Below are 26,619 nucleotides of genomic sequence, written 5' to 3'. Positions count from 1 at the left end.
CTTCCTGGCAACCCTGCCATGCCAACGAAGGAACAAAACTCAGAAGCCTGCTTTCTGCCCTTTTAATTTTTTTTAAGTATGGATTTTTCCACAGCCCAATTTCCCTGCTCCTCTTCTCCCTTCCTGAAGAATTTAATTGGCCTTTATTTTCTGTGAAGTAAAGCAAGGGTTCACTAAACCAAAATGAGGGGCCAGTCAGCCAGCCATTTGCTTCTATTTCATTAGTACTGATGAAGATGGAAGGGCAAGTGTTTCATTAACCCTCTTTTTTTCCTGGTTGAGCTCAAGAATGGACTGTCACCCAGGGAAGAACAGTGAAAGTACCACTGAGTGGGCTGAAGATTTTAACAGCCCACGGGGTAGCAATTGGGATTTTTTTTAATTGAAAGGTCTTTACTAACAGAGCCAGGCCTTTCTCATCCCTTGAACTCACTGAGGATGGTTATGCCACAGCGACTGCTGTCTTCACCTGTGAGGAGGTTATTTTAAGGGGAGCCACAGGAAGCTGTCCACCTCTTGAGTTTGCAGCTTCCAATCTGCGAACAGTAAGACTGGATTTCATTAGGGGCGCCAGTAACAAAGAATGGAGGCCACTATTCTGGGAAGAAATGACTCTGAACAAAGATTTGGGGGTCATGATGGATAATCAGCTGAACATGAGTTCCCAGTGTGATTCTGTGGCCAAAAGAACTAATGTGATTCTGGGATGCATAAACAGGGGAATCTCGAGTAGGAGTAGAGAGGTTATTTTACCTCTGTATTTGGCATTGTTGAGACCACTGTGGAATACTGTGTCCAGTTCTGGTGCCCACAATTCAAGAAGGAGGTTGATAAATTGGAGAGGGTTCAGAGAAGAGCCAGGAGAATGATTAAAGGATAAGAAAACATGCCTTACAATAATAGACTCAAGGAGCTCAATCTATTTAGCTTAACGAAGAGAAGGTTAAAGGGTGATTTGATTACAGTCTGTAAGGACCTACACAGGAACAAATATTTGATAATGGGCTCTTACATCTATCAGGGAAAGGTAAAATACAATGTAATGGCTGGAAGTTGAAGCTAGACAAATTCAGACTGGAAATAAAGTGTCAATTTATAACAATGAGGTAATTGACTATTGGAATAATTTACCAAGGGTCATGGCACATTCTCCATCACTGACCATTGGATGTTTTTCTAAAAGATCTGCTGTAGGAATTATTTTGGGGAAGTTCTAGGGTGTATCTTATATAAGAGATCAGGCTAGATGATCACAGTGGTCCCTTGGAATCTATGACTATGAATATGATGTGTATCAGTTTGTCCCTGCAATGCAATAATAAAAGCCCCTTCTTTACATTAAGAGTGCAGGTGAGGTGATGAGTCACCCCTGAACTAGAGCCTGATTAAGCCTCCTGCTGGGATGAGTCATTCCCGTGCTAGGCTCCAGCCAAGCCAGGAGCTGGTCTGGTGACTCTCAGAGCAGGTGTAAGTGCCTCACAGGGGAAACAGAAGCCTGGGCCTGCTCAATGTTGCTTCATGGCTCAGAACAATCATTTGCCTGACAGTGGTAACAAACTCCACAGGCCTCAGCCTGCCCCAGCCTAGCACCCGGACCTACTTTTGCTTTGTTCCAGCCCTGTTCTTGACTCCAGATTTAGCCTCTGTCCCTTAGCTCCAACCACTAGGCCTGACCATCCTCACCTCAGTGTCTAACAGTGCAGCTTTAATAGTGGACAGCTGGTTTTCATTTAGCTATAAAAGCCCCTTAATTGCTGAAAATCACAATATGATAGGGTATATTAGCATCAATAACATCTGAACAGGATTTTTGCAGTAACCAAATGAAGAACTACAGTATATCACCCATTTGCTTTGCAATACAACTGGAATTGAAAATTGGCTCTAATTCCTTTTGGCCCCTTAACTAGAGTTTGCCCTGATGTTCTGATCCTAATGTATTGTACCAAAAAAAAAAAAAAAAAGAGAGGAATTTCAAATAGTGCTGTGCTGGTATGCTGACCATTTAAATATCATTAAACCATTAGGTTTCTATCTGGCATCAGAACTGGCCTCTGCATGAATGCTTTCTGAAAAATATTTAAAGGGCAATGAGAAATATGAAGTTGAGATTAATTAGCATTTGTGTTGTAATTAATGAAAAAATCCATTTTGGAGGCACCAGTCACACAGATGACCCATAGTTAAGGTTGAGTTGAGTTTTGCACTTAAATATAAGCAAAAGCCTCATCTTAGATCTGATCGCTGTGTGGGGCGATGAGTCTGTGCTTCAGGCTGCGCTCCAAAAAAGGAATGCAAAGACCTACGAGAGAGGTCTCCAAAGCCCCACTCAGAGGATACAGCAGCCGATATACAGCGCAGTGCCGCGAAAAAAAGGAAGGACCAAAGACAAAAAAAAAAAAAAGAGGCAGGGATGGCCCGATGCCCAGCCCCAGACATGCCACTTCCACTTCACCAGGCACTGCCATTCATTCTAGGTGGTGCTGCCACCACTGCCCACCCAGTGTGTGGACTGAGGATGGCATAGATAGTGTCGCAGTTCAGTTCGACGATGTTCGATATGAAGAAGAGGAGAAGGGAAGAGGGGAGCGAGCGCGCACGACGGCGCGCCGCGCGCTACAGCTTTCTTCTCTCCAGGAGATCCTCACTTCACCTCATCCCAGATCCCTCCCCCCTCCTCCTAACACGGACACGGACTCAGAATCAGGGAAGGATCAGTCGGTAAGCATAAAAACTATATAAAACTATATAAAAGTTTTCATATAAAAACTATATAAAAAGAAGGTCCACACATATAGGGATGGAAAAGAAATCCTCTTGGGGACACTCCATCTCTCTCTCGGTGGTGCAAAACCTCCATGGGGGTTCCCTGGGGAGAGGTGAGGTGCTTTGGTGCTCCGTGCGTGAACCACACTCTTCCAGCCCAGGCCATCCAGCGTAATGCATTGCCTCGCATATGCCTCAGCAGCATATGTCGTCCTGGTCTGGTCTGATTCATCTCTCTCTCTCTCTCTCTCTCTCTCTCTCTCTCTCTCCCGCCTCCGCGCCTCGGGTAATGTCTGCTGCTGCTGCTGCAGGCAATTTAGTGTACTGTTGTGTGTGTGTGACTTTTTGACTTTTTTTTTTTAATTTGATGACCAGCCCCGTAACAGCAGTGCGTGAGGAAGGCAGGAAAAGCATACAGTGATCTTTCCCGGCAGCACAGCGGGAGGGGGCTGGAACACAGATCAGAGAGCTTTGGCCAGCTGCTTCAGCTGCTAGCACAGCTATCTAATAATTACTAAGTATGGCAGCTGTACGGCCTGGCTGCAGGCCCTGGCTGACTGTACCGCCCGCTTGTCCGCGTGTCCGATCTCCTGTGCAGCCAATGAGCCAATGATCGTATTCTTTTTTCTGAGTCTCCTGAGACTAGGTGTGAGACTAGGTGTGGTGCAGTTCTTCACAGCAACTGTTCACAGGTGTGTTGTGTTCTGTGTTCATGTGTCTTCTTTTCCTTTCACCCACACACTTCCCACACACACTTGCACACAGCTTTGCACTGCCCCATCCTCCCAGAGGCTGGCCAGAAGAGGCGGGCAAGAAAAGAAAGAGAAGAAAAAGACAGGCTGGGCAACTGATCGGAGGAGCCTGGCCGAGGAGAGCAGAGGCAGAGACAGAGGAGTGGAGCAGACCATACACACACAGCAGGCACACATCGGAGGGGAGGGGAGGGGGCGCGGCAGAAGACCAGCAGCTGACTCAACTAGCAAGGCTACGCGCTAGGCAGGCGACGCGCTTGTAGACGTTCTGTAGGGACAGGAGGCAGAGGAGAAGAGGCAGGAGAGCCCCCCACTGTATCTGCATCTCCCATCCAAATCAAAAATCCCCTCCCCTCACCCAAAATAACCTGAAGGGCAAGAAAGAGGGGCGCTGGCAAAGGTGCCAAACTGTCCCAGCACGCTCATGTCACACAGCTGCCATATCTTTGAAATGCATTCCCTTCCTTCCCTTCCTGTCCCTTCCCCTCAGTTCCCCCCCCCCCAAGTGTCATCCCCACTGTGTATGTTTGTTTATTATTGTTGTTCACTGTTGTTTTGTTTTTTTTTTTTGTTTTCAGGTCAGAAGACTTTCAGGGAGGGGTTTTATCCATATTTAGGGGGCACAGACTTGGGGGGAGGATCAGCAGGACTGACACACACAGACAGACACACCACACAGGGTGCAGTCACTAGGCACCAGGGGAGGGGGGAGGTGTATGCTGCCCCAGGTGTGCAGTGGGTCCAGCCCCAGCCAGCCAGGGGCCAGCTCCCAGCCCAGCCACGCTCATGCCTTCCCACCACCCATGCCCTCCCCCCCCCCATGAGCCCCCCTCCAGCCCTGAGCCCCAGCCAGGCCCTCCCTCACCACGGACACACACCCTCCACCCACCCCCACCCCCACACCCCCCCCCCCCCCCCCCCCCCAACCCCCCAAACTCCCCACCCTTCCCACCCCTCACCCCCCCTTCCCCCCACCCCACACCCCCACCCCCCCCCCAACCCCCCACTCCCCAGAGACAGAGTGTCAGCCAGGACAGGAGCCTGTCATCTAGTGTAGCTGCGTCACCACATTACCCCACACACAGTACACCACATACATCAGTTTTTCATCATCATTCTTCAACATTAAAGAAATTAAAAATAATGTAAATTCAAATAATATATTAAAAAATGTTAAATTTAAAAAAACTGTGAAAATGGGGTGGGGGAAAATGATCAATGGTACAACTGTCAGTCAAGTCAACAGTCACAGTCACAGGCTCAAGTTCAGTTCATAGTGTCAAGTTCCTCCCTGTTCAGCTCAGATCTCCTGATGCTCCGGCTCTCCGCTTGTGCCTCGCTAAGCCTCGCATGTCTGGCTGATCTTCTGCTCAGCACGCTGTCTGGCTGAGAGCAGCAAGGCACCCAGCCAACCTCCTCCCCCCCCATCTCACCCAGATTGCCCTCACTGCAGCTCTTGTGACTCAGGATTTTTTTACAATAACGCAGCAAATTTTTCGAGGATATTTTTGAGCTCCCTCGAGTCCCGAGTGAGTACACTCCACCACACCACTGCACCAAGCACACACACTGCATTCTGCACTTGCTCAGCGGTAGTTTCACTGTCACTTCTTCTGTGGGCAAGCGCAGGCATATAGGCTTCATGAGCCAGGGCATTAGCGGGTAGGCTGGGCTGGTCACATCACTGTAGGCATCTGCACATCCCCAACCTGTTTTTTGTGTCGGGAAGAAACTAAACTGAACACAGGCGTTTAAACAGACCCCCTGGTTCCTGAACACGTCATGAACCTTGCCCGGCCACCGGGCACCAATGTTGGTGGCCAAACCCTATGGTCCACCATCCCTGCTGGCTGGCCAGCTGGTGTGGCTGGGGGGTTAATGTACTGGCCTGCCTGGCCCAGTGGGGTCCATGGAGGGGGATGTGAGTCCCATCATCTCCCCCACCCCATCTTTTGGGAATCCCATCGTGGAGCCAGCTCTGACGACACTCCTTGTTTCTAGAGTCACTACCTTGAGCTTGAGAGCAGCTTGATCTACGCGGCTACTTGAATCACAGCAAGCCCACCTGTGATTTGCCCACGCAAAAGTGGCGATTTCTGTGACACAGTCTGTCTGCTGGGTGGGCTGCTGCTTGGCCCGGGTGTCCTGGCTGCTGCTGCACAGTCGCTGCTCGTCAGTCAGGCGGGGGAAAGTGCCCAGGGAGCAGCAGGAGAGTTCAAGCAGGCATGCCCAAGCGCGCAGCACCCACTGAAGTCACTGTGATTCATCCCAGACCTGCAGACTGCCACCCACCCCCCAGTCACCACACCCCCCCGGCCACACCACCGCCAGCACCCACCGGGTGCCACCATGCCACTGCTGCGTGAGCCTCCTGCGCCACCACACTCTCGCGCACCTGTCCTCTTCTTGCCTCTGCCTGCGAGGTGTGGCTCCTCCACCGAGACCTCGCTCTGCGCCGCTCTCAGCAGCTGGATGAGGTGCTGACAGCATGCGCGTGGCAGCGCGGCCGATGAGCGCGCGCATGCGCGCGGACCGCAGGTGCAGCGGCGCGCACTGGCAGCTCGCAGTGCTGTGGCGTGCAAGGGCGTAACTTGCAGCGAACAGGCGCGAGAAGGGTTCGCTTCAGACAGAGGGCATTGCAGGCAGCCCTCGTTTTGACCCCCCAACACACCATTGTCCAGCCAGCATTTCCCCACAGCCAGGCATTCCAGTGCAAGCCGGCTCTGACAAGTGCTTTCCCACAGCGTGGGGCAGTCGTGCACAGCAGTGTCAGTGTGGACACACGTGTATTCATTGTGGATTCACAGAATTCGACTTCACAAATTTGAAATTCACAAATGTGAAGTCGTATTCGAGTAATTGAGACAAGTGTAAATTTATTCCCTTAGAGTATAGATGGAGGAATTCTGACAACTCAACTGCAGTGCCAGAATGCAATGGGCCGGATTCTGAGCTGCTTTACACTGGGGTAACTTTATAGACTTCCATGGAGTTACTCCTGACTCAAGCCAGCATATGTGAGATTAGAATCAAACCCATTTTTTAATTTTAAAAAGGGTAATTTATTCCATCAGTCACCCCTGAAGCCCTGATGGCACTATAACACCAGCAGAAAATAGTAACATTTTAATTGTTTCTGTGGTAGGAACAGAAATCTAAAAATACACTGCCTCTCCCCTTTTTGGCCTGAAATCCAGAGAGGGGTAAAAATGATGGCCAAGATTCTCTTCTGTGCATGGTTTCCACAGGGGGCTACAGAGGTGATGGAGAGCTGTCAGGTTGCTGAAGCATCTTGTTTCTTGATGCAGTTCTGAATCTGCCACTGCCCTGGTGGAGTTTAGAGCAGTCTGGGGGATTCTCTAAACTGTGCCAGATGGTCACAGCTCCCAAACAGCCACTTGCAAAATAAGCAAAGACAGATCCTCACTTCTCCTTTTGCTCTTTATTGGTGGGGGTGACATAGAAGCTCTATGTGAGCTGGGGGACTGTTCCCCACCAAGTGAATCCTCAGTCAGTCAGTGGGGATTGGTCTCTGCTTTTTAGTCCCTTTGTGTCACTGGAGCAGTGCAAAGAGAAGAGATGGGAACAGAGAATCTGGCCCAGCAGTGTTGCCTACAGTTCTGTTTCCTCAGAGTGGGATCTTGTCAGATTTCACAACCTAGGTCAAGTCAGGCGTGGTCCTTACTTAGATGACAGCCCTCTGTAACTTGGTGGGGTTTTTCACCTGGGCAGTTGGTATTTGGTACCTCCTCGGGGGAGAAGGTAAGATTCAGTGTGGGCTCTTGCTGTGCCATTTGATAGAGTAGCAGTAGGATGATTTAATAGCAGCAAAGTCTTTCTGACTGAATTGCTTTCAGACTATTTTAGGCTACATTTGAAGAACTGGATAGGAGATTGGTGGGAAATATTTAGCTGAAGTTCTAATGTATTAGAATCAGTAACTTTAAAGTATAATTTAGCTTTTGAGACTCTGTATATTATCGTAATCTTTGTGGAAGACTGTATTTCAGGGGGTTGTGGATTTTAGGTCATTTTGTTATGGAACAAGGAGTGTAGTGGCTTAATCATTCATGGACATTTATTCTGAGTTTTCAGGGAGCTCTGTCAACTGGAGCCAAAAGCATCCATATGAGACCCTGGTGTAGCAACTGCAGTCTGAGGAATACAATAATTGGTTTGGGTGAGATTTCAGTTATGTTGAATGGGAAAATAATATAAAGAAATTTTCTTTTTCTCATAACTGAATGTGAGACTCTGGATTTGGAAAACATCATGGGTTTAAAGTAAAGGCACTAGGAATTTGGAGGACAGCACACAAAGGAGACATAGTCAGAAGCCAGGTTAAGGATTTAGTTTTCCTGTTGGCCACTCCCATGCCATGGGTTGGGTCTTATGCTGTGAGGAAAAAATTTCTCATAAAATGTACAGGTGTGACCTTATTTACTCTCTGATCAGCCTCTTACCAGGGCTTTTGACAGGGCTTCTCCACCACTTGTCACTAGTAATAGGTAATAATTGGAGATATACCAATCTCCTAGAACTGGAAGGGACCTTGAAAGGTCATCGAGTCCAGCCCCCCTGCCTTCACTAGCAGGACCAATTTTTGCCCTGGATCCCTAAGTGGCCTCCTCAAGGATTGAACTCACAACCCTGGGTTTAGCAGGCCAATGCTCAAACCACTGAGCTATCCCTCCCTAGAATGCAGTGGCATGCCTGCTCACAGGACTGAGGAGCAGCCAAGATCACATTAGACCCCACTCCATATTCTTTATCTTTATCCTGACACCCTGTAAAATGGCAGAATGATTTTTAAGATGGCTGCAACCAAGGCTGTTGGTTTTAAAGCCTTGAATTGCGTAGGCCCAGGCCATACTGGAGAAATCCTCCATTAGTGTTAGTAAAATCACCGTGGGGCCTAGGAGCCCTAGACATGGCTCAGAACCACATTGTGCCAGGTGCTGCTCAAACACGGAGCAAACAGAGGGTCCCTTTCCCAAAGAGCTTACAATCGAAGTGAGACTTGCCCTGGCGGGTGTTTGAGTCTAATATCATGTGACCTTTTGGGAGTCTGGTCATTGTACTTTGGCTCAAAAGCTGGTTGTGATTTTGCGATGGCAGGTCATAGGGTATGAGACTCATTCCCACAAGATGTCAACCTGCACTATTTTTTATAGCTGTTCTCCATTGTAAGTCTACGGCAAATCATGCATAGGACCCCATTTGAAAAGAATGACACTAGATTTGGCTCTGCAGTGCAGTACATTGTGAAGAGTTTTAAGGTGTTTTTAATTTCCAGGCAAGCACCACAGCAGGGGAGTGCTTTATACGTACAGCCGTTAGTACAGTACGTCTGTCTACCAATCTGTCTCTCTAAAACACACACAAACAACAACACTTCAGCCAGGGAAGAAAAGTGCTGGATCCAATGGAAATGGCAGGGGGAAATTAGCTAGGCAGAATGTATTTATAAAATTTAATTTGACCAGGCCACTAGAGTTAACATACTTTGTGTGGCCATGGGTTCTTCCGTGCCCGGACCTCAGTTTTACATCACATCTGCAGCACCAATGTGCCTCCTCACACCAGGCTGGGACATTGGTTTAGTGCTGACTCAGAAGGCAGAATCAGACCAGGACCACCTGTGTTTAGGACCCAGTCCTGCCGCATGCTGACTGAGTCCCTCCTGTGAGATGCTAATTGATTTAGGTAGGAGTTGTCATTACTCCACACCAGGCAGGAATAGACCATTTGGGCTTGATCCAATGCCCAGAGCCTCCATCGACTTACCTGGGCTTTGAGTCAGGCCCTTAGTTTGTCAGTGAGATCATAGCAGAAGGTGGTACAGCTACCTCAACTCTGATGCCCTTAGCTTGCAATGAACTTGGTATTAGCCCATTTTTCTAACTATAGTAACCACAGGGCCATTTAAGTAATAGAAGGTGATTACTTCTACGGCTGTGACTTACCATTACTGGCAATTTTAGATATGCACCGGTGACAAGCTTTCTCCAGGCCAGCAGCCATTGGTGATCACTGTCTGGTGTAGCTCTAGAGATAGAAATAATAAGGGTATTACAATAATAAATTGTGTTTTTAATGAACTAGACATGATGGGCCAGATTCACTTCTTTGCTTTAGCAGCTTTGCGCCTACCCCAGTCACCCAAAGCAGCTGCACACCCAGATTGCTGGAGCAGACCCAAGTAGCCAGAGCATACCAGCGAATCTAGCGCCACTATCAACTGAATGTTAAAGGCTTGATTCACCTCCCACGTGACATTGGTGTAAATCAGGAGTAACGCCACTAAAATCAACTGTGTGACATGGGTGTAAATGAGAGGAGACTGTATAGAAATAGAGTAGCATGCATGGCCAAAAAGGAGAGTGATGTGGGGGTGCACAACTGGATGTGTCTGAACAAGAGGAATTCAGTGCCATCCGCAGAGTGCAAAGAAGGCACTTAGCTAACTGCTCCCCTTTGGCCTTGCTGCTGCTATTAGTCAGGAGCAGTCTGGCAGCCACACAGCAGAGCTTTCATTAATGCAGGATCAGCTTCCCCTGTGCTCCCCTTTCTTGCTCATGTCTTTATACTGTGTACTACACTCCTTGTCTGCACTGTGTAGGATCAAAGCCACTATTAAGAAAGATAGTGATTTTTAAAAGGGTAATAAATAAAGAGGATACATTTAAAAAGTCATTTGCCAGCAATTTTTACATAGTTGTATCTGTGTTACCATCCTTCCCCCACTCTCAGAAGACACCACTGTTTTATCTCAGAAAACGCTGTGTGGTAACTTTTGGCAAAAGCTGACTCTCTTCATTTGGCCACAGTAAGATGCTGGCTGGTCAGAAGTGACCTGCTTCTGGGGGAGTTCACCACATCCCCTCCCCGCTCACACTCGGCATGCCACTAAAACCATCCCTGGCTCAGAAAGATACTTCTGAAGAGCAAATATTGTGCTTTTGGATTGCAACAATTGACAGGTTTTTTAAAAGAAAGAAACTGGCAGTGAAGTGCACTTAGTGGGCAAAGGTGGGTGGAGGTAACAATGTAGTAGTGATAGGTTGTGTACAATTTTCAAAATGCTGGCAAGACCCCCTGGCTCAAAACAACAGTGCAGAGCAAAAGGCTTCATAACTCTTTACCAAAGTAAAAGTATATACTTTTATAAAACCACACGAGAGGCCAGTTTTAAATGTAGAAAAGAATGGATTAAACTGAGGGCATTGGTTGTAAGTTTTATTCCTGAACAATCCAAAATTAGACTTTGCTTTTAGAAACGAGACATGGCTAGTGGCATATCCTAAAATGATCTAATTAAATCACTTTGGCCATTATGAAAAAAAATATAAACACCCAATATTTTTATGTTTTTAAAAGCAGGCAATGCAATCAACAGAAAATACTTTTATAGTTGTACTTTTTGCTAAAACTACTTTATCTATCCTTTACCAATGCATTAAAAAAAAAAGGCAGCACACCTCTGATTAGCAAATTATCATGGACAAATGAACAACTCCTGTGGCTGCGCAGGATATATTTCCACACAGAGAGAGCAAAACGTACCCTCAGTCTAAAATGACTTTGGTTTTAAAGAAAAACTACAATAAAGTAAATGCAATAAATAGACTCAGTATATGTGATCATGTCTCCTTCTAGTGGCTGGCCTCAGCAATTACAGCCATCCAATTACATGGCTAAAACTGAGTTCTGCACAGAGGGAGAGTTCTTAAAAATGTAAAGACATAGTACTAAGAAAGCAAAAGGCATGATGGTTTCATAGGTACACACACAACAGGGCATATGCACATAACCTCGAGATAATTTCATCAGATTATAGGTGACATGCACCCATTTATCAGGGTGGATTTCAAATCTATATGATTAATCTACTACGTTGGAAAGCGCTATAAAGTCTATGGGTAAACATTCAAAAAACTGCCTATCTGCAGGATCGCAATGCATATTACGGACACAAGCATTTACTGTATGTAATTAGCTATAACAGATGTGAAGGAGCAACTCAGTTGCTAGGCAAATTAAGGGGTAATTTCCTTTGGAAAACTGCCATTATAAGACATTAAAATTTAAATGACCACTAAAAACTACACTGAATCAATGTAAGTGTAGAGGCTTATAGAATGCTACAGTAATGCAGATAGGCACCCTCATTTTGCCAGCAGGTCTCAGTAAATCACCAGATGGTACCACAGGTAATGAAAAACCCAGACACCTGGGTAAAGTTAGAGACAAAGGCCCACACTGTGATCCTCCTTACCTCAGTTTTACATTAGTGTCACTTCATTGCCTCAAATGGAGTTATTCTTGTGCTGCACAGGTTAAGGGAGAGCATCTCGAGCCAAGGGGACAGGTTATTCAGCCACCATGGGGATGGTCACAGTAGCTGTCAAAGCAGCTGCATGGCTCTATATGGGGAAATTTGGCTGGTGGATCTACATAGCTGCACTGCAGATCCTTTGGTCACTCCCTGGCCTGCAGTTCCCACTGATAGTAAAGATGGAATCCATAGAGCAGAGTTCATGGGGATATATTTTCTCTCCACATCCTGCTCAGTCTCAGCACAACTGACCTGCCCTGCTCCAGTCCCTCTCCCTTTTGTGCTAGCTGTGCCAATGGAGGGGGCCAGGGTTGCCCCAGAACGTTGGCTTCAGGGGGGGCTCGAACTGCAGCAAACTCATGACACGCTAACACTTTCTCAGATATTGCGCCTCTGGTTTTAAAACTCTATCCCTTATTCCTCCAGGCAGTAATGAGAAGTCTCTGTAGCTCAGACCCGTCTGTAAACCCAGCCCCAGGTTGCTTTAACTTTGAACTGGTTTGCTGCTGATGGTTTCTGTCCTAACCTTACATTTTCAGAGTTGTGTTCACCAAAATAAGAATGATTCTCTCTCTTGTGAGCATGCTGACCCCTATGCATTTGTAAATCCCCTTTTACACTGTTCTCATCACTAGTTATCCAGTTAAAGAACAGATTCCAAATTGGTCTATTATTTGATTTCTCAAAATATACTTTGGCTGCACAAAATAAGCTACACTTTCAATCAATTCCAAACACCTCACACTGTTGAGGAATAAAACAGGAAGACACTCTGTTGCTTTCTAAATTCTCAGTCCACTGCACTGTAGATCTACAATTCCTGATAGCTCAATCAGATAGGCTTTGCCCCAAGACCCCAAATCCTTCAGCAATAGAAACACGTTCATCTCACTGCATAGACTCTTGAGGATTTTTTAAATATTCCGAAAACCATTTCTACCATACTGGTTTGCAGTCCATTTCTTCCTGACAAAGTATAAAATGTGACATTGTCCTTTATTCTGCAAACATTCCTGGCAAATCAGCATTTTTCCAATGAATTTCTCATACTTGAAAGGACTTCAACTTTAACTCACCTTGTTAAACCAGTGGAAGTCTGGAATGAGAAATCACAAAATAGATTCTTCAACAAAAGTATATTGTGAAAGTCGGATCCTGTGTTACACTATAGTCATACTCTGCTTCCAGGGACTCTGCTTTCAGTTAGCTGGCTTTACGTGATCGTGGCTTCTTTTCATTCCATCTCTTTCTCTCTCTGTTGCACACACCTTTTCTCTTTATCGCTACTCAAATTCCTCTGCTGCCGCCAGGCAGCTCCTCTGCTGTTTCTAGTTGTGAGGAGAATGGATTATAACTATTTCCTATATACTCCCACATTCAGCTTGCTCCTCAACCCAGCAATTGCAGGGTTTTACAGTGCCATCAGGGGGCAGCAGAGGAGCCCATAGAAGACTTGTGAAGGTGAACAAAAAGATATTTCCTTTGCAAAAATCTTTCAGTAGATTTGGTTTATCCATAAATCAGCAGCTAGTAGCTGATGCTTGGTTTATTTTATGGTACCGTTTTGCTCTTTGCAATGGCCTGATATAGTCCTCTGCGATTTGCAAAGCTGCCACATACACAACTTTTAGTGTTAGCTACTGGATGTTGTTTATTCCATATATCCTATACTACCTCCCTAGAGATCTATTTTTGAATAGTTATTCACCAGTTTCTCTTTTCATTAGCAGGTGCCTGTCAGAAATCTCAGGTCTAATAATAAGTGCTGTGTCACTAGCTAGAAAGCAATACCTTTTGTACAATAGGAAACTATGTTTGACAGATAAATCTCTCTGGGAGCAACTACAGCATTAATGAAGATCTACACATATTTAGGGCCTTTTATAAAAGGCTTTGCAAAAAAGGCTACCAGCTGTTAAAATCATCATTAGGGAACTGACAAAATACCTGCCAAAACTTTGGAGAAACAATAGTGAACTCAGCTCTCATGTTTGCACAGCATTCATATGTGATATAATTCTAATGTTGAAGCAAAGCTAACAGCTATGCATTAGGAGGATTATGTCCATGGTTGGCTTTAATGGAGAAAAGAAAATTGCATTGCTTGAAGATTTTTTTACATGCAATTGGTCTAGTATGTACAAAAAATAATGTATAATGTAGTTTTTCATTATGAAGGAACCCAATGGTCTTTAAATGTGGGTAAATAGTATTGAGAGTATATTCTGGGCATGGTACAGAGGACCTGATTCTGCAATCCTTACTCATGTTGATTAATACCTTGCTCCACCAGTATTCATATTGATTTCAAGAGGAGCGCTCAAATGGGTAAGATCTCTACAACTGTGCCCCTTGATATTACTAATTCACCACTGAAATGCAGCCACTTCTGGTATGACTCCCAGGGGCGGCTCCAGACCCCAGCACGCCAATTGCGTGCTTGGGGCGGCATGCCGCAGGGGGCGCTCTGACGGTCGCCGGGAGGGTGGCAGGCGGCTCCGGTGGACCTCCCGCAGGTGTGCCTGCGGAGGGTCCGCTGGTCCCACGGCTTCGGTGGAGCATCTGCAGGCATGCCTGCGGGAGGTCCACCGGAGCCGCGGGACCGGCGACCGGCAGAGCGCCCCCCGCGGCATGCCACCCTGCTTGGGGCGGCGAAATGTCTAGAGCTGCCCCTGATGACACCTGTGCTAACACCACAACACTGCACAACTGTTTTTAGGAAAAGAAGGGAAGCACCAACTGAAACAGTAGTAGTTCGAATTTAGTTACCAAAGTTGGAAGTTAAACAGGACATCATAGTGTTTAAAAGGTAGGAATAGCAAGGAAAGAGAGGAATTGTTTGGATTAGTCCAAGCAAGTGTAACTAAGAGAAATCAGATGCAAATGAACAAAGAAAAATGTGAGCTGAATAAAATTTTCTATCAGGAATAGCTACTAAATCGTGGCATAGAATCCCAAAGGAAATTATAGAAATCCTTTTGCATGAATCTTTAAAAATTAGTCTGAACATGCACTTGGGAGCAAGCCTGTATTGGCCAAGGAATTTGCAAAGTTACCTACTAAGTCTTTTCCATCTCCAGTTTCTATGATTTTAGCTTGACTTCTAACCATGACAGATGACTGCGTACAAGGGACACTGAGATGCAGAGTAAAGGAAGTGGGTGAGTGAAGCTAGTTTCTAGATGCCACAAGAAGCTGTAGAATAGTGAAATCTTCTCTTTGCTAGACAGTTGTCTGTGTTACGAAAATCACCCACATATCTGACATCTGTTGGCACCTCTGTCAGCTTTGCCAGCAGAGGGACCGAGGATTGAATTGGTATGGGGGGCTGAACTACTCTTTCCCCTAGACGTGATCCTTTCTGAACAAGATTAAGGTGCAGCAGTAGGGGAAAGCTGCCATGGCAGCTGTCCCCAGTGTAACTGCAGCATTGCTACCCCAAATGCTCCAAAATCATAAATTAGCTCCCTGAGATTGTCTTAAAAGCACTGAGATTTTTTAAAAATAATCACCAAGGATTTCTTTTTCTTTATCTTGTGTTGTTTGAAACTTTAGGGTGAAACTTTTCAAGCTTTTCTCCACAGCTATAAGGCCTAGAAACTGACTTGGTTTTTAACTAAAGCTTAGATTCTCAAGTAATCACATGACTCTAGGAGATGAGGCCCGAAATAACACTAGATACCAAAAGGCTTGCGATAAAATTGCAGGAATTGGCAGCACTGTAATTGTTCTGTAGCTAGAAGTCTGGTTTCCAAGATTATCAATACAACCCCTTTCATGAGCAATCCATTCAATATAGAGCACTAACAAACCTTAGGGAAGGAGTTAACAGTTGGATGGGGAGGGGAGAAGGAAAATATGGTAAATTCCCAAGTAGAACGTTCCTCAGCTTAGAAGCAAGGACATTTTAGTGAGAAAAAGAAGGGGAATGTGAGGATATATTTAGATCTGTAGCAGGAAATCAGGTAGGAGAGGGCTGCGGAAGAGTCTAGGAAAAAATTCAAAGAGAAGGACTGAGAAGTTTTAAGGGTAGTTCTGTTTTCCTTATTATAATAAAGCACCTCGTTCAGTGTTTCAAGAAAGCAACTCTTCCAGTGATTCTTTTTTATGTCATGTAACAATGGTAAAGGAAGGCGGAACGGGAAACTGGAGAAAGGAAGATAGGGAAGTTGGGGATAGACAAGAAAGGAGTTTTTAGCCCTTCTTTTTGCTATTTATAGCCTGGTACTGCATTCCAATTAAAACACACTCCAGTTTATTAAGAGCTCTGTTTCTTTACTATTGGATATTAATCTGCCTCAGGAATTCCAAGATCCAAGCAAGCTGATCAAACCAGTAAATGTGTTTTCCCCTCATGTTTTAAGGTTTAAGAAGCATAAGGCATATTTCATAACAAGACTGTGTTTACCTCAAGTCTTTCAATTCCCCAGCGTGTAGAACAGGGATGGGCAAACTTTTTGGCCCGAGGGCCACATCGGGGTTGCAAAAATGGAGGGCCAGGTAGGGAAGGCTGTTCCTCCCCAAAGAGCCTGGCCCCCACCCCCTATCCGACCCCTCCCACTTCTCACCCCCTGACTGCCCCCCTCGGAACTCCCAACCCATCCAACCCCGATTCTTGTCCCCTAACCACCCCCTCCCGGGACTCCCCCCAACCACCCCCAGGACCCTACCCCCTAGCCAACCTCCCTGCTCCCAGTCCCCTGATTGCTCTGACCCCTATCCACACTCCTGCCCCTTGACAGGCCCCCCAGGATCCCACGCCTATCCAACCCCCCTTTTCCCCATCACCTGACCCCTATCCACACCCCCGCCCCCTGACAGGCCCCCCCGGGACTCCCATGCTTATCCAACCGCCCCATCCTCCGTCCCCCGTCCCCTGACAACCCCCAGAACCTCTGCCCCATCCAACCACCCCCTGCTCCCTGTCCCCTGACTTCCCCTGGGATCCCCTACTCCTTATCCAACCTCCGGCCCCCTTACCATGCCGCTCAGAACAGCATGTCTGGCAGCCATGCCGCCCAGCCGGAGCCAGACATGCTGCCACTCTGCTCAGCAGGAGCGCGCAACCCCACCACCCAGAGTGCTGCCCGTGCGGCGGCGGCGCTGCAGGGGAGGGGGGGCAGCAGGGTAGGGGCCGGGGGTTAGCCTCCCTGGGAACTCAAGGGCTGGGCAGGACGGTACCACAGGACAGATGTGGCCTGCGGGCCATAGTTTGCCCATCTCTGGTGTAGAACCACAGTTACTTTAAAATTTCATCTTCAGTAAAAGTAACTTTGTTCCTGTGAGGGACTTGCTATCTCTCCAGGCAAACTTTTGATGAAAGTTCTAGTCTTGAACACTGCTCCTCATGTCATTTTATGATGACAACAGTGGGGATGGAACTGTTCTGTTCAGTTTCTAGTGAAGTTTCACTAAGTATAAGATTCTGATCTTGCTTACACTGGTGAGTTCACACAGGCATAGGGTATAAGAAGGGCACTTCTGGTCTTGCTTACACTGGTGACTTTAGTGGTTACTGCTAATTTATACTGATGTATCTGAGAGCATAGTCAAAACCCTATTTTCCTAAAAGAGAAGGGGCGGCTCCAGGCCCCAGCACTCCAAGTGCCGCAAGGGCGGCAGTCAGGCTGCCCTCCGCTGCTTGCCTGAGGAGGGTCCGCTGGTCCCGTGGTTTTGGAGGACCTCCCGCGGGACCAGCCGACCGTCCGCAGGCAAGCCGCGGAAGGCAGCCTGCCTGCCCTGCTTGGGGCGGCAAAATTCCTAGAGCCGCCCCTGTAAAAGAGTGATACATTTTAAGGCCGAAAGGAGCCATTATGATCATCTAGTCTGACCTCTTGCACAACATCAATCATAAAATGTCACCTAGTAATTCATGCACCAAGCCCATAGCTTCTGGAAACCTGAACACATGAACAGGGTGTTCATGTGCTTCATGTTCATGTTCTTCTTTCAGCAGTGCCAATGTGACTTTCCCTGGCTATTTAATTGGGAAGAGTGCTTAGTACAGAGAGATGGAGACACTCATCTAGGAATGTTGTATTTTATTTCCAGTTTGAATTTCTTTGTTCTCATGACTGGATAATTTACAAGCCAAAACACCCAAATAGAGTTACAATTCTCCTAATTCATTGGTTATTAAAAAAATTATAGGATTTGGCAAAATTAAGGTGCAAAAATGCCAGATTTTCAAAATACCTCTAAAAAGGCACCTGTATAATTTACATGTACATCCATTTACCTAGAGATCTTCATACACAAATTGAATAATTACACAACTGCATGTTTGCGTGCACAACTGGGTGTTTAGTGACTTGGCTGCATGTATACATACATATGTGGCCTCTTGGTTCCTCCATAGGGATAGAGACAAAACCCACTGAAGTCAATAGAAGTCTTTTCATTTACTTCAGTGGTCACCGAATTGGGTCCTAGAGGCTGCATCCTGGCACTGCCCTAACTCCAGATGTTTGCTGCTCCTGGCCTAGCAGTGAGTCTGAAGAGGGAGAAGTTAATTGAGAGTCAATCCAGTAAAAGTAGATTCCTGAGCCATCCTGCATGGTGTGCCCTGTAAGGAATGTGAGTAGTAGTAGTAGTACCTCACACACAAATGTGTGAGGAACCAGAAATAAACTTGGGTCCCAAAGGATCACCACTCTTGTGTGAGCAGCCCAGTCAAGATAAAAACTTGTGAGTCCATCCACTCTACAAAAGATCATGGAGAACAAAATCAGTGTTGTATAGTCACTAGGGAAAAAGGGGTGGTGTTTACAATGCCAAATCAGACTCAAAATAACTCACGGACAATTCCTGGTGGAGACAAGGCACAGGGTAGTTTTGCCTTGATGTAGCTGGTTGAGGCAAACCTGAGACCCTCCCCCACCAGTGTTTACCTCAACCAGCCACACTGAGGTGAAACTACCCCGTGCTTTGTCTCCATTAGGATTTTAAAACAAGAGAGCTAATTCGAGTTAGCCATCTCGTTATAAAGATCACACCTTTTCCCCCAGTGAAGGCTGGCTTACAATGTAGAAGCAAGTCTCTCTGAGCCCACCTCTACCTTCACCCTCACTTTGTACAGGTTCATATAACCATACTGCAAGTCAGCGGAGAACCAGGCCCAGTGAGTGCATTCAGGAAATGGCTCCATCTAATCTGAGAATCTGTCTACAGGTTGGCAGAGACAGCAGTAATTTTAAAACTGATGAATAGAATAGTGCTACTTTTTGTTGTAGAAACAATCATCTTATCATAATGCTTTCAGAGAAAAAGCTTTTTATCATTTATTAATAGCAACACATGTAGTTATAAGAAAAGAAATTCAATACATCTTTCAGTTTTCCATTGTTCAAGGCAAGACGTGTGAATGTTTAGCTCACAGCTGCTTTGGTTAGCAGTGGAGGGGTGTGTGTGAAATCACTTTACCTGCTTTCCATAGCATTTAACAGCTAAGCCAAATGGGATCCCAGAAATTACAACATGCAATTATTACAATCAAATCTCTCCAAAAAATAACAGGAGTAAATCAGGGCCAATCCCCACAGCAAAAATTCCATGCTGCAGATGTAGCAGGCCTAGATTCCTGCAAACCAGAGATGACATTTTGGTGTTCACTAGCACAGTCAGTGCTGTAGCTAGCACAGTTGATTCTGCTGGAGTTCACTGTAATTACAACTGCCATCTCTGTAAGAACTCAGAGAGGAGATGGGCAACACCCCAAGGGATCCATACTATCCCTGCTTCTCTTCAATAGCTACATGAGACTGCTGGTAGAGACAGTGAGACACCATGGGGTAGCTGCCAGCAGTACACCATTAACACTCAGCTCTATGTAGGGTTGGCAGGATTCAGTTTAAATCGATAAGATGTCGGTAAACGTTGATTTCAGCTCACACACAATGAGTGCAGCTTCCTCCACCCACCTTGTGCCTGCAGGGATCAGGCATCACCAGCCCTGTGGCAGTGCAGAAGCCCTCTGTAGCCCCACTTTCACTAGAGTGAGGATGCAGGGCTGTAACAGCAGGGCTGCAGAGGGCTCCCTCAGGGCAAGTGACCTTGATCCCCACAGGCGCAAGGTGTGGGGAAGGCTGCAGACCTAGTGAGGCAGAGCAGAGACCCCTGGCCACAACTGCAAAGAGGTGGAGGAAGACGTGCCCCTGGCCATGGGGGAGGTTACCCACTGCTAATTGGCTCAGGAGCCATTCAGCAGCAGGGATGGTCTCCCCCTCAGCTGGAGTATCGTTTTCTCCTTGCGCCCCAGGCTAGGGGTTTATGCACTGCCCTCCAAGCCCACAGCCTTCCCCACCCCTTGCACACGCAGGGACCCAGTGTCATCAGCCCCGTGACTATGCAGGGAGCCCTCTGCAGCTGCACAGCCCTACTCACTCACTCATCAGCCAGGAGCATGTGGGCCATCCTCAGGCAGGAACTGTTCAGCAGTTCAGCAGGGGGCGGCCTGCCCTGCCACCAAGGGCTTGTCCTCCACCTTGCAGCCCTGGCCAGGGGGTCTCTGCTCACAACCTCACCCACACCTTGTACCCCGGTGTCTTAGGCCCCTTGGCCACACAGGGACCCCCCTGCAGTCCTGCTGTCAACGCTGCCCTAACCCTAGCCTCAGCTGCTTCATTTCCCACAGCTGTAAAAATCAAAACAGTTAAAAAACAGGGAGGGGGGGAAATTAAAATTAAAAATCAATATTAACCATGGAAATTGCTAAAATAACAAACCCCAAATTCTGCCAAGCCTGACTATATAGCTCATTCTCTGCAACCGCCACCAGAATACTGAGAGGAAATTAGCTCTGGGATGGAGAAGAGCTGGCTCAAGCTGAGCCCAAGCAAGACTGAAGTGGTGCTGGTCAGAAAGGGGAAATGCTCTGAAGAGCTGGCCAAGATGTTGTCTCCACCTTCTAGTAAAGGCACAAAGCCCCCATTTGTCAGAGTTGTGTGATGCCTCAGGTGTCAGGAGTGAACCCATTCAGCTGAGCCTGAGGACTAGCCAGCCCAGCCTCCAGGCAGATTAATGGGCTCAGCTGAGTTGTGGTAGGATCACCTCATTGGCCAGCTTGCCTGACTGGCTGAAGGGAGCTAGCAGGCCTGCTCTTAAGTGCAGCAGCAGGTCACTGGCTGCTCAACACTTATGCCCACAGCTGTGATCATTTCTGTACCTGCCTTGTTCCTATCCTGCTTCCTCCTGACTCCAGCTCTGACCCTCAGCTTGACTACTGGTTCCTGTCTCTGGCTCTGACCCTTAACCCCTCCAAACACTAGGACTGACTCCTGCTCCAATCAGCAATAGGGTTGCCAGGTGTCCATTTTTGACCGGAATGTCCAGTTGAAAAGGTACCCTAGTGGCTCCAGTCAGCACCACTGACCGAGCCATTAAAAGTCCAGTTGACAGTGCAGGCAGGCTCCTTACTCAGATCCACGCAGCTCCCGGGAAGCTGCCAGCATCTCCCTGTGGCTCCTAAACAGAGGAATGGACACAGGGGCTCTGTGTGCTGCCCCCGCCCCCAGCCCCAGCTCAGCAGCTCCCATTGGCCAGGAACCGCAGCCAGTGGGAGCTGAGGAGGTGGGCAGCGCACAGTAGTGCCTTAGAATCTCACCAGGTAGCACTATGCTCCAAGGTTCACTCAGTGGGCAAGGATGTCCCTGTGAGATACTGGCTAGGATGGGAACTGATTGCATGAATATGTGATGCTGCGTTGGGAACCACAGCAGTTAAGTGAATGACAAGTGATTGACAGATACCAATTACTGACCAACTTTCCCATAGATAGTGGTGGTGATACACGTACAGGGTATGAAGCTCAACACCTCTCAGCATAATCCATAAATGCTCCCTATTTCTAAATAAATAGAAGAGAAGAATAAATGATGTCTTTGACACAAATAGATGGTTGAGCTGCGGGAGCATTCATTCACTCAACCACACATCTCAAAACTCTCTCCCATGTTCAGAGCTCGCGGTTTTCTTGCCAGGGCAGCAGAACATTTTCTTGCCTGTGCTACGGTAGGTGAGGTTCCAGAGTTCGGGGATGTTCTTCATGATTGCCTGTTTGAAGAAGAAGACAGTCGCCTCCTCCTCCCTCTCCCATTACTCTGGGGAAATTTGTGACCCAGCTCAAAATGGCTATGACTTAGTTTCAGTTTAATTCCTGGGAAACCAGTGTTATGAAATGGCACCTTGATTTTGGGAATCTTCTCTCCTTTAGAATCTAGCCACTTGTTGCCATGGTTCCAGCAGCCATACCATGCGAGAGAAAAAACAAGTCAGTTTGATGATAAATATCTAGGCCCATTACATGGATCAAAGAGCCAAGCATCAAATCTACCTGTATCATCTTAGTGCAGAGAAGTGGGTAGAGTATCAGGGAGCCAGTTACAGTTGCTTGACTCAGTGCTGGTTGGGCCCCCCAACATTAGTTAGAACAGTTATGGGGCTGCTCTAATTTACACCACTGGCAAAAGGTACCTAAAGGAAATTTATACCAGTGGAGAATCAGTTCAATGAATCTCTGCTCCACCCCACGGCATTCCCAGTCTGTGCCTGCTGTGTTTCATAAGCAGGTGGCACAGGAGCTGGTTCTGCTGCCTCCAGCAGTGTTACTCTAGCATGGAATTCTCCTCCGCAAAAGGAATTCTCTGCTGGCCATTTCTATCCAGAATCCATCCACTCGCTTGTGTGACATGAAGTAACACATATTGCAAAGAATCTAGGCCTCAATTTAGAATCCAGCCTGATCAGCCTGAAGAGGAATAGAGAAATGAAAAGAGGGGAGAAGGGAAAGCAGGCAGAGAGTGACAGAGATGGAAGAATCATAGAATCATAGAACTTAAGATCAGAAGGGACCATTATGATCATCTATTCTGACCTCCCGCAAGATGCAGGCCACAAAAGCTGACCCACCCACTCCTGAAATAATTCTCTCCCTTGACTCAGCTGTTGAAGTCCCCAAATCCTGATTTAAAGACTTCAAGTAGCAGATAATTCTCCAGCAAGCGACCCCTGCCCCATGCTGCGGAGGAAGGCGAAAAACCTCCAGGGCCACTGTCAATCTACCCTGGAGGAAAATTCCTTCCCGACCCCAAATATGGCGATCAGCTGAACCCTGAACATGCGGGCAAGACTCTCCAGCCAGACACTCAGGAAAAAGACTTTCAATATCCCAACATTGACCCTCGGTACTAATTACCAGTGGCCGCACATTATTGACCTATTGACTAAATCACATTATCCTATCAAACCATTCCCTCCATAAACTTATCAAGCTTAATCTTAAAGCCAGAGAGGTCCTTCGCCCCCACTGTTTCCCTCGGTAGGCTGTTTCAGAATTTCACTCCCCTGATGGTTAGAAACCTTCGTCTAATTTCAAGCCTAAACTTCCCGACTGCCAATTTATATCCATTTGTTCTCGTGTCCACATTAGTACTGAGCTGAAATAATTTCTCTCCCTCCCTGATATTTATCCCTCTGATATATTTAAAGAGAGCAATCATATCTCCTCTCAACCTTCTTTTGGTTAAGGAAAACAAACCGAGCTCCTCAAGTCTCCTTTCATACGACAGGCTTTCCATTCCTCGGATCATTCTAGTGGCCCTTCTTTGTACCTGTTCCAGTTTGAATTCATCCTTCTTAAACATGGGAGACCAAAACTGCACACAGTACTCCAAATGAGGTCTCACCAACGCCTTGTATAACGGGACTAGCACCTCCTTATCTCTACTAGAAATACCTCGCCTAATGCATCCCAAGACCGCATTAGCTTTTTTAACGGCCACATCACATTGCCGACTCATAGTCATCCTGCGATCAACCAGGACTCCGAGGTCCTTCTCCTCTTCTGTTACTTCCAACTGGTGCGTCCCCAGCTTATAACTAAAATTCCTGTTAGTCATCCCTAAATGCATAACCTTACACTTCTCACTATTGAATTTCATCCTATTACTAATACTCCAGTTTACAAGGTCATCCAAATCTCCCTGGAGGATATCCCGATCCTTCTCCGAATTGGCAATACCTCCCAACTTCGTGTCATCTGCAAACTTTATCAGCCCACTCCTACTTTTGGTTCCAAGGTCAGTGATAAATAGATTGAATAAGATCGGACCCAAAACCGAACCTTGAGGAACTCCACTGGTAACCTCCCTCCAACCCGACAGATCACCTTTCAATACGACCCGCTGCAGTCTCCCCTTTAACCAGTTCCTTATCCACCTCTGGATTTTCATTTCGATCCCCATCTTTTCCAATTTAACCAGTAATTCTTCATGCGGTACTGTATCAAACGCCTTACTGAAATCAAGATATATTAGATCCACCGCATTTCCCTTGTCTAAAAAATCTGTTACTTTCTCAAAGAAGGAGATCAGGTTGGTTTGGCACGATCTACCTTCCGTAAAACCATGTTGTAATTTGTCCCAATTGCCATTGACCTCAAGGTCCATAACTATTCTCTCCTTTAATATTTTTTCCATGACTTTACATACTACAGATGTTAAACTAACCGGCCTGTAGTTACCTGGGTCACTTTTTCCCCCCCTTCTTGAAAATAGGAACTATATTAGCTAATCTCCAGTCAAACGGTACAACCCCCGAGTTTAGAGATTCGTTAAAAATTATCACTAACGGGCTTGCAATTTCACTCACCAATTCCTTTAATATTCTAGGATGAAGATTATCCGGGCCACCTGATTTACTACCGTTAAGCTGTTCAAGTTTGGCTTCTACCTCGGATACTGTAATTTCCAACCCCGCACCTTCATTCCCATCAGTCACTCTGCCACTATTCCTAAGCCCTAAGAGTGAGTCAAGGGTGCTGGATCTGTTGATGATGGTGGCTGTGAACATTGTGCTGTCCTTCTCTGCCTCTCTATTCCTTTTTATTTATTTAGTTAGTTATTTTAGGGAAGCCAGAGGGCTGAAATGTCTAGAGGAGCTGGATATTTGCATATTTCAGTCCCTATCTTCACAGAGTAGAGAGACAGGGTAGAGGGGTATGTGATATGTGCACTAGTGATTGAAAATGGCCAGAACTAGTTTTAGGGTTCCCAGCCGTGAAAGTGGCCTTTAAAGTGGTCTCCAACAGAAATCCAAAACAGAAACAGATTATCTCAATGTTACCTTGACCTGAGGCAGATTGGACTATTCAGGATTTGTGTTATAGTTTGCACTCACCACTGCTGCCCCAAAAAGAAAAAGTTTAAAACCAAGTGTAACCCTTCTGCCTGTCTGAGTTGGCAGCAACAAGGGCCGGGTTCAGTATCTAGAGGTTCCATTTCAATAACACAATGCAAAACCAGTTTGAGCCCCCACCCAGTGACCTGGGACAATTACATACCACCCCCTGGGCACCTCTAAGAGGCAATACTTCCCCTCTCACAAGCACGGAGTCTGAGTGTATCAAAATCCTTTTAATAAAGGAGGGAAACAATGTGGCATTATGTTGGGGAAACACCACAAACAGGATTCATAACACAAACCATGAGCAAAAGACAACCCCTGCATCCCCCCAAGTAAGTTTGGCAGTATCCTTTTCCCCTCAGGGTCTTAAGTCCAGCAACCCAAAAAATCACCCAAAAGTTCAACAACCCAAAAGTCTCTGTCCCTGGTCAGTGCAGCCCCAGAGTTTAAAAGTTTGTCTGCAGAGTTTTACCTCCCAGACTCACAAACAGCTCTGCTCTGCCAGCTTCTCAGCAATATACCTTCAGCCCCACTCCCAGCGATTTCAGCACTTAGTAATTTTAGCTCTTTAGTGATTTCTGCTTATATTAGGGGAGCCTCAGTTATGGTGCACCATTGGCCCAAAGTGAATTCAGCTCAGCAGCCTGTAACTAGACTCCTAATGGAATTAAAATTAGCTCTGATATTCCACAGCAGAGAGAGGAGATGTAATTGGTACTTCAGACCCTTTAAAGGGGCCCATACTATCAAGTACAAATACCTGTCCCCAGCCTCTCTCAATTCATTGGGCTTTGGAACCCATGTCCCTTGTCTAGCGAGCACTACTTAGTTGATGGCGAGTCCCTCTGTCATAAAACAGTTTCATTGTCCTTGATTCACATAATCAGGGTAACAACACTTTATTCTTCCTGCCCCAATAACAGAGAAACTGGGGATCCCACATCAGCCAAAGTGATCATTTTGGGCTGCAGTGAGCTCATGCTAGGCGGGTTGGGTGTGCCTATGCAAACAAGATCAGCCCCTGAAGTTCTTTTCCACAACTCGCCACAATTCACCACCAGATGTCAGGGTAGAGCTCATCCTGACTCTGTTTAGACAAGGACTGACATGAAAAATTGCAGTGTCCTAAGTTGGATGCTCCATGTTACAGGAATTACAGAGCGCCAGCATCAATACATAGAATTGCTTAGCTGAAGCTATAAAGATAATAATTTAGGCCAGATTCTGCCTGGCCCTGAGATATGTTTGCTGTGGAAGGAAGGGCACAGGGAGTTTCACTCTACACCTTTACTTCTCCCCCTGGAGTGCACAGCACCCCAAAGCAGGCAGGAGTGGCATAAAAGTCCAGTCCTGCCCGCTGCACAACCTCGGTTCGGCTCTTGACTGAATCTCCTTGCTCTGCCCCTTTCTGAGACCAAAATGTTTTGGGACTGCTAGCGGCACCTGTGTAGACCACATCACTGTGTCATCATTGTCTGTGATGAGTAGGTCAGGGCCACGAGGCTCCCAGCTGAGCGTAGGCTGCCCAACCAGCCTCCTCCGTTTCATGGACTGTTGGTTTCAGAACATGAAATATAGAAATCC

General features: G+C 46.7%; 1 protein-coding gene across 1 annotated transcript in view; it reads right to left on the bottom strand.

The window, feature by feature from the left end:
• The window catches only part of TMEM272 (transmembrane protein 272), a 29,579-nt gene extending 20,021 nt beyond the window's left edge, over positions 1-9,558 (bottom strand). The window contains exon 1 of the mRNA XM_039519635.1: positions 9,485-9,558. Within this exon, the coding sequence (XP_039375569.1) occupies positions 9,485-9,542 (58 nt within the window). The 5' untranslated portion in view covers positions 9,543-9,558. The remainder of the gene's footprint in view (positions 1-9,484) is intronic.
• Positions 9,559-26,619: the final 17,061 nt, after the last annotated feature.

Source organism: Mauremys reevesii, linkage group 1 (genome assembly GCF_016161935.1).
Source record: "Mauremys reevesii isolate NIE-2019 linkage group 1, ASM1616193v1, whole genome shotgun sequence".
NCBI classification, from domain to species: Eukaryota; Metazoa; Chordata; order Testudines; family Geoemydidae; genus Mauremys; species Mauremys reevesii.
Note: the sequence above shows the minus strand (reverse complement) of the source record. Positions and strands in the feature narration are given on the sequence as shown.